The following is a 15,725-nucleotide window of genomic DNA, read 5'->3' on the forward strand; positions in this document are numbered from 1 at the left end:
GAGAATGCGCGATTATAGATGTCATTTAACTGCAATGAAGATGAGTGTTTCATAGCTGACTTCAGTGGCAGTTCTGCCTGGGCAAGTACTAAGTTAAGTAGTTCAGACACAGGTCCGCGAGAATGTACTTGCATGCAGATTGTCAGTTCTTCTTGATTCATTTATTTAGACACCCATACATTTTGTATTGAGTTCCAAAGCACTTTAGCAGCTGTGGGTAGAATTTTAAGATTTTTCTTTTTTTTTTTGCACAAATGGCAAGTGAAATGTGTTTCTAGTAATATATTTCAGATTCATAGATGGAGGAGGCAATTTTTATAGTTGAGGAGGATGAACCAGGACATTTTTAAGCAGAAATGAAGGATGTCTGGGCAGAATACGGTATGTTTGTTCTAATCTTGGAATGTTGTTTTTCTAAGCATTCCTACATTATTAAAATGTTAAAAAGACATTGTAGTACTATAGAAAGTTTTCATTCCAGGACCTCTAAAATAAATGTGGCAGAGTCTGTAATGGGAGTATAAAATATTTACAAAATAATAGATGTCTGGTGCCAGAAAAAGATAAGTTTAACCAGCAAAAACATTTACTTTCACCCACATAAGTCACATTTTGTAATAACAGATCTTATACTATATTTCAAACTTTGCCCAAGCTGTCTTATAATTTTCCAACTGTTAAATTTGTCCATTCTGGCCAATACAGACTGGCATAGCTCAGCACAGATGAAAGGTTAAGGTAGATTTTAAGTAAATTTGCCTAGACGTCCAGCAACAGGACCCAGGAAGAGTAAGCTGTTGGATAGTCTCACTTTATGGATATAAAGATATAAATATAGATCCACCCTTGCTAGCTGTGTGGTGCTGTGTGTCCCCTGGTTAGAGCTCCTGGCAGCGTAGTGCTACTGATCCTGCTGGGTTTTATGAACAAACTTCTAGTGAAAGTTTTCCCAACCTACTGTAACAGGGATGTGGTGCGTCACTGGGAAATTAGATATCGGCAGTGTATGCTAGGAAACTGCTCTGTATTTCTGTTTGTAGATGAGCTGGTTTTCTCCAGAACTAACCCACTACATTCATTTACCGTAGTTACCCGTTCTCCCTATTCAGTCTAAAAATTGTAAAAGGAGGGGAAATTTGTATTAATCTCTTTTCAAATGAGGTAAAGAGAAGTCTGATATCACCTGCATCCTGTAGAAAAGCAGAATTGAAGACAAGCAGGTGAAATGGAGACACAAGTTGCTTCAAGTGAGTGTTGGAAGTTTGTTTGCTCCAGACGTAGTATGTGCACTCCTGCATTTTGGCTAACAGTGCAGAATCAACCCTTCTTTTTGTTCCTCTGGCTTTTGCACAGAGAAACTGCATTACGTTGAAATATTAAATAAGAGATTTTTTTGAAATGTGAATGCCCTTTCTCAATGTGTAACAACTTTTGCACAGTTACTTCAATACATGCTTTTCATGTATGTGCCAGCATATCTTTTTTTTTTCCACCCTCATGAGTGCACCCAGATTTTTCTTGATCTTGATCAGTAAACCAGATCTAAACCACCAGCCAACCAACCAAGAACAATTCTCAAAGAATCCCCAACTATGCAAGGAATTGACTAAAAGTCATAGGTGATATAGTGGGATCATCTTGGACGCCCCAGTAACTGGAGCAGCAGGCACACTCTGTTCAGGAAGGTGTACAAATAGGTACAGAAATAGATTTTGCAGGGTAAGATTTTACAGTTGCAGAACTGTGTGTACTTCTGAGTATTTGCTAATTCTCATCAGTCTGCTTTCATAAAAATTAAACCCATCCAGAATTTAAAACTAAACCTTTGTAACGTTACATCTGATCAGTTGCAAGTATTTTTGTACTCTGAAAAATGACAGGTTTCTTTGTAAGAAAATTCCCTGGAGTCTTTGGTATGCCAAATAAGAAATAAAACACCTAAGAAATTAAGTATCAACATCACTGTTGTACCATAGCCAAACAAGCAATACTTCTGAAATGAAAGAGATACTACAGCTCAGCCTGTTGGAGAGTAGTGATGCAGTTAATCAGATAATCAGTCTAGCTACAGAGTTCACTCAATATTGCAGAGCCATCCAGACATTTCCTGATGAGGCTTCACTATCTTGAGAAAATATGTTGTAGCTTATTTCAGTGCTCATTTGTGTTTGAGATGAAAAGCTTTATATTTATAGCTTCCATTTGTTTCTCATCTTTGTACAGAAACAAAATTGGTTTTCTTTAGAATGTGTCAAACAGATTTATTTCATGTAACAACCTTTCATTATATAAAACCTAGCCCTTTTTCAGACAGGCCTGAAGTACAAGGAAAAACATTTTATGGAAACTAAAGGTAGTCAAAGGGTTAATAGATACACTGCGCTGTCTGATTTGCATGTAGGTTTGCAGTGGAATTTTTCTAGAACAGAGCCCTACGGGTTTTTCAGCCTCATTTCTCAGTAGACTGCACAACTAGTGAGAAAGTAGGTATTTTGTCTGACAGCCATTAGAGTCTCATTATTCAGCAAATGTGGAGATAAAACAAACCCGATTTTGAAATCCCTTATCAAAGTTAGCTAACTCTGTCTTAATGAGTGTCAAGAAATAATCTAATGCTTTTTGTTGGGGTTTTTTGAGTGATGCTGAGATGCAGGACAGAGTGCTTACAAATGCTGTAAAGGTTGTGACCACTAGTGACTTAATTGCTTTCCTGCCTTTGCCTTTATAGCATATATTACTCATAGTGTTCATCTTTTTCTTCATAAAAAGGATAATTAAATATGTAAGTGCGTGCTTTATTCCTTTATAGTAGTGTGAGCCAGCAGAAGACTTTCTGTGAAGAGCAATGGTTTGAAACTTGCTTTTCTTACTGGAGCTATTGTCTGCCTTTCTATTCAGTATTTTTTCTGCTAATATATGGAAGGAGGCCCTTCTATTAATTTGGTCATTCATCCTCTCCTCCGTCCGGCAAAGAGATGTACTGCAACTATTGTTTCCAATTTGATGACTTGTGGGTCCTCTCTCTGCCCCAGAGCTGTGTCCCAGGGTGTGTTTGGGCAGTCCTTCAAGTTCGGTGTGGCTAAATAAGTTTTCCCCACCTTGATTTTATTTTGTCATGGTTTCTTAACACCTCCCTTCATTACTTTCAGCCAGGCTTGTAACCTCTTTGACTGTGATCTCTCTATTTTCATGTTTTTATTTTAAATGCTGCAAATTTTGTTGCAATATTCCAGTGGTACAGCTAAAGCTACTGATTTTTCTCTCTCCAAGTTCTTCATGTCCTTCACTTTCAAAGCTCTCCATACCTTCGTATGTCTTTTGTAATGTACTTTCAAGATGCTGACTTGCACCTACCACCCATCAACCGTTGAAACCAGCTTCCCAAACAGCTTCCCGCTTTTCCTGGTCGTCTTTGTGAAGAGCTCCCTGCAAACAGCTGCCACGCTTACTTCTGTTACTCTCACCTTCGAAAATTTCTCTTTCTTTGTGATGGATTAAAAAACAGAAAAAAGCTTGTGAGAAGTTTGGCTGCTACAGCAGTGCCTGTGTTGGTGACTGGTTGGTCTGTCTCTTCTGTGATTTCTCCTGTCTCTCTGCAGCTGTGATCTCTGCTCTTAAACTGAAAATCGCTTGGTCTGGGGGCCACCTTGTTGTTCTGTGTGCAGAAAGCTTGCAACATCAAGGTCAAATGATAGATTTTAGCAATATCGACTAACTCGCGTCTCTTCTGCATTGTCAATGGGCATATTTTATAAAGAAGTGTAGGAAGAAAAAGTGTAGTGAGAAAGAAGTGTTATTTTCTAGTTTTGTCAGCTGTGCCAAGCATCTAAAATGTCAAATTTTAACCAAGAGTTTTATTTTTCAATAGGCACGTTTTTACTTTGTCTTTATTGATGCCAGTTTACCTACAGTGATAAGCTCTTCAGCAAAATTTCTTGGACTGTATGTGACTGTAATGTAACTGATTTTACCTTTGCTACACAGCTGATGAGGGAAAGAGCATTTATACAATAGTCTGACAACCTGATTGATTTCCTTTTCCTGTTCCATAATCACTGTATGCTTCAAAGGTTGTTTAATGCAACCCAATATTTATAGGCATATCTGGAGCTGTTGAAATTATAGGGAGAACCTGAAAATTGGTTTCACTCAGTACAGCTCTGCTGTTTTGGGAGATATGCTTGCTTTACCTCAAAGTCTCAATTCCTCTCAGAAATCAACACTTTGGACTAATACCCATTCCCTGTAACACAGCTTATGTGAACTCCAGGCAATCTTTGCACCACATTTCCAGTAACTCATAAATAATCCAGAAATCACTTTTCACTTTAGTTACCATACAAGTGGCATGGTCAGAAATTAATTAAAGGTGTTCAGGGTCATCAAGCTGTCCTTGTTTTTAAAAGTTGTTCTTTCAGTAGTAATGTGGTGTTGTAACATACCACTGTAAACAAGGCTGATCACACCAAAGGATTTGCACCTAACTGTGCATCAGTTCTGATCCTCAGTTGCTTAGCATTGACAACCAGGCAGCAATTCAGTCATACATTAAATTATTTTGTTGTTGTGTTTCTCCTAAGGTGGCTGTTTTAGGCTGGAGATTGCGTTAGGAATTTCATGGCTCTTTCCTTCAGGTTTTTCAAGAAGAAAAGGAGCACAAGTATTTATTATTTTCTTACCTTTATGAAGGAGAATCATAAATATCTGGACTGCCAAAACCAGTTTTTCTATTATGCTCCTTTCTAAGCTGGCAATATGATCTGTGGTGCGAGCAGGTGGAAGAATTATAAAAACAAATCTCCATTTCTAGGATGGAAAATTAGCAAATCTCTCAGAAGAGCTTCAGCGTAGGGTTGTCTAGAGCAGTGGTGGCCACTTTCCAATGTTTGTGCTGCCCTTCTGATCTAAAGTACCTTGTGTATGGCTGCTCTTCAGTGCCTGCAGCTGGGGGACGCGCTGAAGGACATGGCACGAAGAAAGGTGTGAAGCTGAATTTCTAGATTTATACATGAGTTTTAGAATTCTACTTGGTTTTATTTGCATCAAGGATCTCAGTTCTGAATTAACAATCTGAATTAACAATCTACTTGGTTTTATTTGTATCAAGGATCTCAGTTCTGAATTAACAATCTGAATTTTAAGTTACCTTTCCACTGAAAGTAGTACATATATGTTCATCATGAAGTCTTCTACCTAGCATGCACCAAAACCATCACTCTCACACACACACACAAAAAAAAAAGTTATTTCCTGGCTGTAGAAAGCAATACCTATAGGCACGTTTTACTATGGTAAGAGATCATTTGAAAACATACATTTATAATGTGCAAATATGTATACATTGTGAAATTGTAAACACGACGCAAATCATGAGCAAACCAAGTGATCTCTCTTAAAGGTACCTTATAAACCAAACTGCTGAATGGAATGGTTGCAGAGGGGGGGAAATACTCTTTTTGTTTTCACGGACTGCATTGATCGCTGGACTGTGAGCAGGGGCAGAGCATCCACGGTCAGTTGTGCACCAGGAAAGAAAACAACTGCAAAGAGGAGAGGCAGGTTGAGTGTTGGAGCGAAGAAGTTTTATAACATTTTTTTCCCCTTTCTGAGCTAGGGCAAAACCCACTCATTTGCTGGACTAGGATTTCATCATTAACGCGTAGGTCCTGTAGATTATGCCATAGCAACTGGAGCGAGAGTGGCAGGACCTGCAAAGATTGGGCAATCTTTTCATCTGTTCTTGCTCTGGGAGCTAGAACCTGTTAGATTTGAACCTGTCAGATGTTACCCTGTGCTGTGTCCTGACTCTGGTACATATAGCTGAAACGAGGCAGTTCTAATTAGATAAATAAGTCTTGAATTCTAACATGGTGCTCACACAGACATAAGGCAAACAACCAGAAATATGTGAAAATAACTTCAAAGCAGAATTGAAACAATGTAAGTAGACGACAAGAGCATTGATATTACTGAGCCCAAAGCAATACTTAATTAGCTTGCTTTATTTTTTCCTTGGGCTCTATTTCAAAATAAATTCAGGCTTCAGTAAGAACTTGAAATGAACCATTGATTTACTTCTCCAGAGTCTTGAGGAAAAGGGAGACTTAATTTAAAGACAGGAATTTAACACAGATGAAATATGGCCTTTCTGTGTGGAAAAAGAACATAGATACAGTGCAACAGTGCGGGCTAGATTTTAAATCAACCCCTTGCACGTGAGCTGCGATGTGGGCATTTCAACCTGACCCTGGCTCAGGTTGAATCACAGCTGCAGTTTTCTGGGAGGAGGTTGGTACCACCGTGATCTCCTGCTTCCAGCTGTGCTCTGCTGAGCCGTGCAGCAGGAGCCGGTGGTACGGTCCTGGCCCTGGGCAGGACAGACTCACCCGTGCACTTGTTCGGGCTCTGCTGGGCTCCTTGGGCTTGGCCCAGGTGGAAATCAGAGCAAATTTGAGCCTCTTCTCGATAATGCTTGCCTTCAGAAATAGCAAGAGAACTATAATCCTACCACCGCATCTAACCATCTACATGTATTTTATACGGTGTTTAGAGTTTGGAAGTATGTATGTGCGTGCAGGCATTAACAGTTACGTTTCTGATTTCTGCATGGAAATATTATTTGTTAGCTCTGTGCTGTAAGTACAAATAAAAGAGTAATCATCTTTGTGCTTTGTGTATACGTGTGATTTGCATTTCCTGTGCTTTGCACAGTTGAACACTTGGCATTTTTGTCTCAAACATAAAACTGTAAGTAATGGTGTTTTGAATTCTGTGGATTGAAAACAATAAGCTGTTATCAAAAGCCCATTTGGAGAAGTGCAATTTTCTGATTTTAGAAGCCAGGAAAACCCAATTCTGGCCCCACTGCAGTGACAAATATGCACTTAGCTCAGTGTACTTTCTGTGGGCGTTAAACTGTGTAATAACCTTACAATTATGATCTTTGAAGATGTTCTGCATTAAGCATTTAGAATGGTGGAAGGAAACATTAATTCATAGAGGGGCGTGTGTCTCTCCTTATACACATACATCTCCATGGATGAAGAGCTTATTTGTGTCAGGAAGCTTTCCAAAGGATGGTGTTGTGTGAACTGAGGTTCTTTCCAAAAGCAGAGATACTGGCAGAATTGAGCCCAGCTGGATGCTGGTAACTTCTCTCTAGTTTTCTAGAAGTTTTCTTGTTAGCTTGTTACGCATTATATACTCTAGAATTGCTTTGTATTGTGAATTGTGAAAACACTGTAAATCTAGGGAATATTTTAAAAATTGATGTACTACATCAGCTGGTGGCCGGCTAAGTGAGGAGAAGTGGGAAATGAAATCTGTCATTTTTCAATCATCTGTTAAATTCAGCTATGGAAAACCATCAGTCTGTGATGGTAATTGGTGGCCTGTGTAAAACAGATCTTACTCTGTTGCTCAGGGTCTCACTGCACAGTCGCTTGATGGCAAAACAAAGAGATAAAAATCTGCTCCCTCTCGTTGCAGGCAGTTTGGCAGCAAGCTCAGGGGGTGCAGGCAGGTGCGAAAGGTGCACTTGTGGCACGAGGCAGTCTCTCAAGCTGGGGGTCCACCCCGGTGTGCATCAGTTCACGTTCCTCCTCTTCTCTCTCTATCTCCCAGAAAGAGATGATTTCTATCTCTAGGAAGTGTTGCAAAAGCACCAAATCTTTATACTTACATTAAAAAAAAAAACATGGGAAACAACATAAACCCTCAAACTAGAAGTGTAGTCTCTATGTATTAACACAGCTTGGAGTTTTACAGTTGTATTATTCTTTAAAGGCCTGAAATGCAAAATACTGAGGGACCTTCCTTTATTGCACTCAGGTCACATACATCCTGGTGTTATGCCTTTTGCAGCCTGGCATAATATTGCATAGAACAACAACAACAAGTCTACTTTCCTGTAATATGAATTCACAAATGGCAGCAGTTCAGCGTGTTTCCTTTGTAGATGTTAGCACCTCGGAGAACTTTCCATATTGAAAACTCTTTAATTTAGAATGTTAGCAAATGCTATTTATTAAAACCGTATATGTTATGAAGACTCACAAGTCATATAATGTGTTCTAGGTTTTTTGCAGATGTGACTTATTACTATAGAGACATTAAAACTGAATAGTCTATGAACTATGATTTAACATCACTTTCTCTTGTCATACTTTATCCATCAAAATACGTTCAGAATCTGGTTTTATCATTAATTTGGTCCTAATAGTAGGTTTTATACCTGATCATTTTCAATATTTAATGCAGTTCATATCATGTAATTTCAAAGTATTTTTATCGGTATTTTAAAAAATAACAATTCTTTTATTAGAATATTCTTTCTCCTGGTTTTTAACAATCTAAAATTGATGTACTGCAGTGCACTTCTGGGAAATATGCCAACAACTGTGGGTTGTAGTTTCAGGATGCCTGTTCCTAGTTCATACGCACTCTCAAGTGTTTGTTGTAAGGGGCGCGATCCTGTTTTCAGAATTCTTGGTAGTGCAGCACTGGCCTGATACACAGAGTGATGGTAAGACAGAGTCTGGCAGCTGTAAACATGAAGTGCAAGGGCCCGTATTTAAAAATAACCAAGTACTCCAAATAGAACCTAGTTTTTCAAATCGGTTCAACACTATTTAAACCTATGCCATAGGTTTCAAATGCTTGCTTAGATGATAAAATTTGATCCTTGTTGTTCAGAGTGACAAGAAGTCACTTAAGCAGTCGTTTCTGATGTTCATTGTGTCAGGGCTGCTCACACCAGAAGCCCTGTACTGTCCCCCTCCCCTCCCACGTTCTTTAGAGGTGGGCTTGTTTTACTGCCAGCAGCTGGTATGGCTGGTGGTCACAAGGACTGCAGCTGAACAGCTTGAAATGCAATGAGCTCTTGTAGACGAAACGTGGGCAAGGAGCATTTGAATACTGGCTCTGACACAACGTTCCTCTTCAGGCACAGTTGGGACATTTAATCTCTCGCCTTGCGATCGCCACGTGTAAAATGAAGCAATGCCTGCCTACCTGTCTCACAGGAGCACAGATGATTGACTCGTGCTTGTGAAGTGATACAGGAATGCACTGAATGCACATCAGAGCCATCTGATCTCCACATATATATGGGGAATTGTTCTTGGAAAAACCTAAAAATATTAGCAGCTGTGTTCATGTGTGTAGGGTAGTACCATAATCAACTCTTGTAACTGAAATGAGGGATATCATATATCAAGATGGTGCTGGAGCCTTTCAATGTCCTCCCAGTGACTTTGAGAAAATTAGCCATTCCAAAGGCAAATGTATTGCTTTTCAGAAATATTTTTGTAATCCCCTGTGCGAAGGCTCACATGTTTCTGAGTGCTCTCCAGCCCTTAACCCTGGCTCCCTTTGTGCTTTCTTGTGTTCCTTTCAACTGGCCAAACCTGCAGCATGACAGCAACAACAGCTGGCGTGAATTTGTTGAAGTCATTGGTATTCACTGGTAACTTTAAAAACAGGAAAATCACTCCTTTTGTCAAATTACACACATTTCATAGTAGGATTTTAGCAAGATTTCAAGGATGCTGCTGTCCTGTGTAAAATGAGATGAATTAGGCCCCTGTTGTGTTGGGTTCACTAAAACCACAGGACTATTACTGTATGATTTTTTTGTGTGTGCAGCACGTTGACATACATATTTTGCTTCTTTTAGAAGATAAAGGGAAGGCAAAAGCCAATAGTGCAAGTCAGCAGTCCAGCACAGAAGTGGGTCCTTTCCTTCCCAAAGCTGGAGTGGCAGCAGTGGCACCTGTAACACCTGCCTCATCCTCCAAGAGCACGAATGGAGCTCCGAATGCAGTTTCTGAGTCAGAAGAAGAAAAAGCCAAAAAACTACTTTACTGTTCATTATGCAAAGTGGCTGTGAATTCCCTGTCACAACTAGAAGCCCACAATACAGGTGAGTATGCATACAGTGCATACAGTTGTGTGTTACTGTTTTTAAAATTCAGTGTAACAAGCTGGTTTTCTGACACTGGGGTAGCCACGCTTCGCTGAAGAGGCTTTTAGTCAAAACTTAAAATGGCAGGTTACAAAAACATTTCTGTTAATGACAGTTTCATGTATGGTGTTTGATATTTTATTAAAGCTCTCTCTAATTTTTTTTGAACTGTCCTTCATGTACTCTGTAAGCTTTTAGTTGACAAAAATCCCTACAGTTCACGTTCCCTAATCAGATTCCATCATACCTCCATAGTGAGGATCATAGTATGATCATAGTGGTTTGTGTAACACTAAGGTTTCTAAAATGTCAGTTCTCTCTCTCTCTCTCTTTAATATTTCATTTCACTATCTCTGGTGTCTGGGTTTTTGCTGGTACAACTTACAGTAATTTTTATTATTTGATATTTTTGATAATTGTAGGGTGGGCTCCTTAGAATTCCTAGATGTCCTAGAATCTTTTGATTATCGCAAATTAGATATGCTCCTTTTAAAAGGCCACAAGCAGCAATCCCTAATGCGCTCTGGCTGCTCTGTGATGTGCTGGTGATGTAAAGCTTGTTAACAAACCATTGAAGCTGGTTTTACAGCTGTAATCCATTCTTGAAATGGCCAAAGCAGCCATTTCTTTCTAATCAGAGGATACTTATTGAAGTATTCCTGTTCCTAGGCAGGTTTTGAGTGATTGCTATGGTTCCTCTCCCACTCGGCTTGGCCCTTTTTTGTGTTTCACCAGCTATATGGATTTTGGCAGAAGAATAAGCAACGAACACCTTGGCCATACAGCCACACACTGCCCTCAAACAGAGAGGCAGTGATCCAGCGTGCCTGTTGTTCCCTTTTTGTACAAACTCCTCTTCCATTGTCTGGCTTCCCTTTAGATCGAGGAAGTGGGAACTACGCCGGCCAAAACCAGAGTCATCATTAATCCTGATCTGTGGTGACTTTAACCATTCTATCTTGAAGATAAATGTGTTACAAAAAGTCCCAAGGCTAATGGACTTGCTTCTGTGTTGCCGATCATTAAGTCTGTCTCCTTGCGCATTAGGCTCCAAGCACAAGACCATGGTCGAGGCTCGGAACGGTGCTGGTCCCATCAAGTCTTACCCTAGACCTGGATCCCGGCTGAAGGTGCAGAACGGCAGTAAAGGCTCAGGACTGCAGAACAAGACGTTTCATTGTGAAATCTGTGATGTCCATGTTAATTCAGAAATCCAACTTAAACAGGTGGCTTGCATGTATCTGGGGCTCCTTTGCTGTTTTTAGTTGCATTGCAAAATTGTAGGTGGGACGTAGGTCTGTGCGAAGATGTTTTGGCAAAAAGTGAACTTAGTATTTCTTTTCTGTCATCCTGCAACTATTTCTAAATAATTCACTATAGATCAGGTTCACCTAATTGTTGCAGCTGGGAAAAAATGAGGTGAGAGTCATAAAGCAGAGGTGGACAAGATGTCAGTATCAATGAATAACATAGCAGATCTAGTTTAAAACTTTGCTGTGGCTCGAGAGAGATTTGAACTTTGGTCTCCCAAGTGGAAGAAATCCTGGGTTGAGGTTCCCTGAATTCCGCTTTTGGTGCTGTTTCAGTCTGCTGGAATACTTCTTAATACTATGTGAGAAGGAGAATGTGACATGAATCTATTGGTTTAGGACAATCAACAGGAGGCTAATACTGCAGATATGTCTGAATATAACAGCGTAGCTGTATGAACACACAGCTCTGCTCTGTCCGAGCCAATTCGCCCTGGGTTCAGAGCTCTGCCAATACAAATACGTTGTTTCTGATACCCAGATGGGAATCTCTAACTCTATGGTGCTGTGCTGTGTGGATGTGTCCTCTCATTCCCTGTTATTTCAGTTATCTCTAAGATAGTATTAAATTGCATGGTGTAGGCATATCCCTGGGTACTGGTTCTTCCTTCAGCTAATATTGAATTATTTATACCACTGAACAGCAACAGTGAGACTGAAATTTACCTCCTACTTCTGAATATCCCAATGACCTAGCGGTGTTACAGCTCTGCCGGGTTCAAAGCTCCTCAAGTGGAAAAGGGAAATACCAACCAAAATATCAATAATTTGCAGAGCCTCTCTCGGATCACAGAATTCACTGTGTTTGATTAGTTTCTGATTTCCTATTTGATGTGCTCCAAATTGTTATGTTTCATTTAGCAAAACTCATCTTTGCTCTCTCTAAAGAACCTACTTTATCTTACAAACAGGGGCTTAGGCATATCCTGCTGATAAATCAATTTCAAACTCAAAACTGAGAAATGTTTAAACAGCTAATTAAATGTGAGGATATTTATTTCAGCACATTTCCAGCCGAAGGCATAAGGACAGAGTTGCAGGAAAGCCTATGAAACCTAAATATAGTCCTTACAACAAACTGCAGCGCAGCCCAAGTATTTTAGCAGTAAGTATTTTTATTTCTCATCGCTGTCTACGTGAATTTGTGACCTTGGGGACTCCCACCGCACAGAGACAGGAACAGGACAGACCTGACACTTCCGCAGCGTTTCTCCCCCTGCAGGCTGAGTCTGCACGGGGATCACATTTGACGATGGCTATGTATTCTGTCTGCCCAGTCAAAGGCACGCAGACAGCACTGCGAGTGTTATTTACTGCTAGGAGGAAGGGAATAATCAGTGGAGTGGGGAATGAACCATGTGCTCCGTGGAAAGGTATCGGCTCTACTGGGCTCGTGCACTTCTCCTTGAAGGCTGCAATGTATATACTCTGTCTTCCTGGGCACCTGAGATAACTCTCAGTTATGACAGATGCAGCCAGGGAAAAGGACATAAGATGTTAAGGTATAAAAATACTAATACTCATTCTCCACATACAGCAAAGCAGAGTGTTATGTGCATGTATTATGTTGGTGCAAAAGAGTGCTCAGGTGTTTAGGAGAATTGATTGCCTATCTGCGTGCTGGGGCTGTGTCTGTCACCAGGTACCAGAACACCTCTCCTGCCTTTGTGCCCCCAGCCGTTCCTCTTTCACACCCACCTGCATTTCCAGGAATTCCCCAAGCTGGTTCTGCCAGCTGCAGCCGGAGTTCAGGCTGGCTCTAGCACAGCACAGATTGTATGTTTATTTGCTCATGACTCAGCCTGTATTCTGTTCATTAGGGAAAAGTGCATACCACCTACGGCACAAAAACAATTTATAGGTTGGAAAGACAGAGATGCAAATGTGTGTGTGTGCAACAGTAAACACGTGAAAAGCCTTTAAAAGCTGAAATATATTAATATGTCTTTGTAATTGTACAGAGGCAATTGAAAATGCTGCAGGCTTTCTCTAAGTCTCCCCGTTCGATAGGTTCTGCACACAGTAATCTTCTTCATTCACATAATACATCATTTTATAATCTATTGCGCAAGGAGAGACCTCCGCTAATAAAGGAAGGACGTGAGCATCTTTCCCCCCACAACTGCGTGATTGTGGTGCACAGCATTTTCAGTGAGACTGTAGTGTATATATTTCTGGTTAGCATTTTCACCACAAGCACCAGCAACCATTGTAGATTATAAACTGAGTAATAATTCTTTCAGAAAGAATTCTTTGTGGTATTGATCTTAAAAAGTATTTCTATTTTAAAAAGAACAGCTCTGCATTGGCAAGTACCGAGCTGACTGGACTAACAGTACTTTCCCATCTTGACCACTCTACTTTTCTACAATTCTTTTTTGCAAGTGGAAAATTTGACTTTTGACATTGAAGTCTTAATCATGTTTTTTAATGTTTCTTGCACAGTTGTGATTTATAAAATTTGATGTTGTTCACTTGCAAATTATGCTTCCTTTTAAACGTCAGTGTGACTGTCCCTACACTCAAGAGATTTATATATCTTTAAATACATAATTTGGTTGCTTTAATTGCCTTGGGAGTAAGAAGACAATGTGGGTAACATTTCTAAGCAGCTGACATGAGGCTTCTGTGAGAAATCATGGTGTGCCCTTTGTCAGGGTTCATTTTTTCCATCATGTAAAAGTAGGCGCGGGGAGAACTGTATTTACGTTGCTTTTTTATGTGTTTTATTCCAGGCAAAACTTGCATTCCAGAAGGACATGATTAAGCCGCTGGCACCTGCTTTCCTTTCATCTCCTCTTGCTGCGGCTGCAGCTGTGTCGTCAGCTCTGTCCCTTCCTCCCCGTCCCTCTGCCTCCTTGTTCCAGGCGCCTGCGATACCACCAGCTCTCCTCAGGCCAGGCCATGGTCCCATCCGTGCAACACCTGCCTCCATACTTTTTGCACCGTACTAATTTATTGATGTGAAAATGAGATAACTATGGCCAGTAGGAATGGTAAAAAAAAAAGCAGGAAAGGGGTCCAGATTTTAAAATGTATTTTTCTTTTGAAATGCCATCCAGCGTGACACCTCAGCCACCCACACCGTAAAATCCATCATTGCGGGTACGGCATTTTGGAGTCTAGACAACTGTCTTTCTCAGTCTCTCTCTGTCTCTCCTTTTTTAATCCAAATAGAGAGTGATATAGTAAAAACTTAATTGCTCATAAAATTTATACCATTAAAGATTCATGCATCTTTTTTTTCTTTTTTCTTTTTTTTTTTTTTTTGCAATGTGTACAATGCACCTTGGAATTAAGGAACGTAAAATATTTTCCTGACAGACTTGAAAACTAGGGTCTTCCTTGCTCACACTTATGTAAATACTTCTCTGAAAAGCGATGGGGTATAATCTAATGTGGGAAAAAAGGCAGATGAACCAAATGCTTGATTGTGGATAACATCTCAAAAATGAATTGTGTCCTTTTTTTTTTTTTTCAGTGTGCTCTTGTTGACAGGGATTGTGTACTGTCCTAGGCCCCAGTACTGGTGTATCTTGTGTAGTACTAAAGTATCACATGTCTGATTTCAATATTTTTAGTTTCTGTGCAAATGTTTGAAAGCAATGCAGCGCTGAAGCTTTTAATTATTTCTTTTGTGTCACACTTTATTTAGAGAAATTAAAAATAGAAAGCCATATAACATATAGTTAAGATTACTACTTGTTTGCTACTTTCATTTAACTTATTTTTGTTGTTTCCTTACTGGTGTTGCTAAGCAATGTTTAAAGAGAAAAAAAAAGCTTTTCAATTGCACATTACCACAGCTCACATGCGTTGTTCAAGATGACAATGGATCCATGTATTTGTACGTAAATATCTTTTTTTTTCATTTCTAACTAGTTTTCTTTGTAACGATGCTGCATAATGTTGTGGCTCCCTAATGCAATAATGTACAGAACATAAAATATTTATAATTGACCGTATTCTCTGTTTTCTGAATATATTGCAGTAATGCCCCACCTATCTTCTTACCTCCCCAACCCTTTTATAAAGGTGATATCAATATGCAGTACTCAGACTGAAGTCATTATGTGATAATGGGGACAACAGGTGGAAGAAAGGGAAAAAAAAAAAAAAAGAATTAACTTTTAGAGCATCTTTATCTGCAATCCATAATAGTAAAATGTCTGTGTATTTTTTTAAATGTACCTTTTCAATAAAATAATAAGAAAATTATACATGGTTCTTGTGTCTGTTAATTGGTACAGAAAAAAAAGGCTGAAACAAACAAATTTAGCTAAAGGAGTCTTCAGGAGCAGGCAAAGCATTACAGTTGCAATAAAGTATAATTACAGAACCTATGTTTACTTCCCTGGTGTTTTAATGTCTTTTCCTTTCTACATCCTGTTACAGCCTTTACTGGGGCTTTTTTGCAGTAAGACTGTAAACATTCACTACACTGGAGATTC

General features: G+C 39.6%; 1 protein-coding gene across 6 annotated transcripts in view; it reads left to right on the top strand.

Annotated features, from left to right (window-relative positions):
- ZNF385B (zinc finger protein 385B) overlaps positions 1 to 15,492 on the top strand; it is a 136,407-nt gene extending 120,915 nt beyond the window's left edge. For all 6 annotated transcript variants that reach the window (XM_075756512.1, XM_075756514.1, XM_075756517.1 and 3 more), the window contains exons 5-8: positions 9,677 to 9,922; positions 11,012 to 11,190; positions 12,278 to 12,379; positions 14,010 to 15,492. In XM_075756512.1, coding sequence (XP_075612627.1) covers positions 9,677 to 9,922; positions 11,012 to 11,190; positions 12,278 to 12,379; positions 14,010 to 14,228 — 746 coding nt within the window. In that variant the 3' untranslated portion in view covers positions 14,229 to 15,492. The remainder of the gene's footprint in view (positions 1 to 9,676; positions 9,923 to 11,011; positions 11,191 to 12,277; positions 12,380 to 14,009) is intronic.
- Positions 15,493 to 15,725: the final 233 nt, after the last annotated feature.

The sequence above is a fragment of the Balearica regulorum genome, chromosome 6, assembly GCF_011004875.1.
Source record: "Balearica regulorum gibbericeps isolate bBalReg1 chromosome 6, bBalReg1.pri, whole genome shotgun sequence".
NCBI lineage: Eukaryota > Metazoa > Chordata > Aves > Gruiformes > Gruidae > Balearica > Balearica regulorum.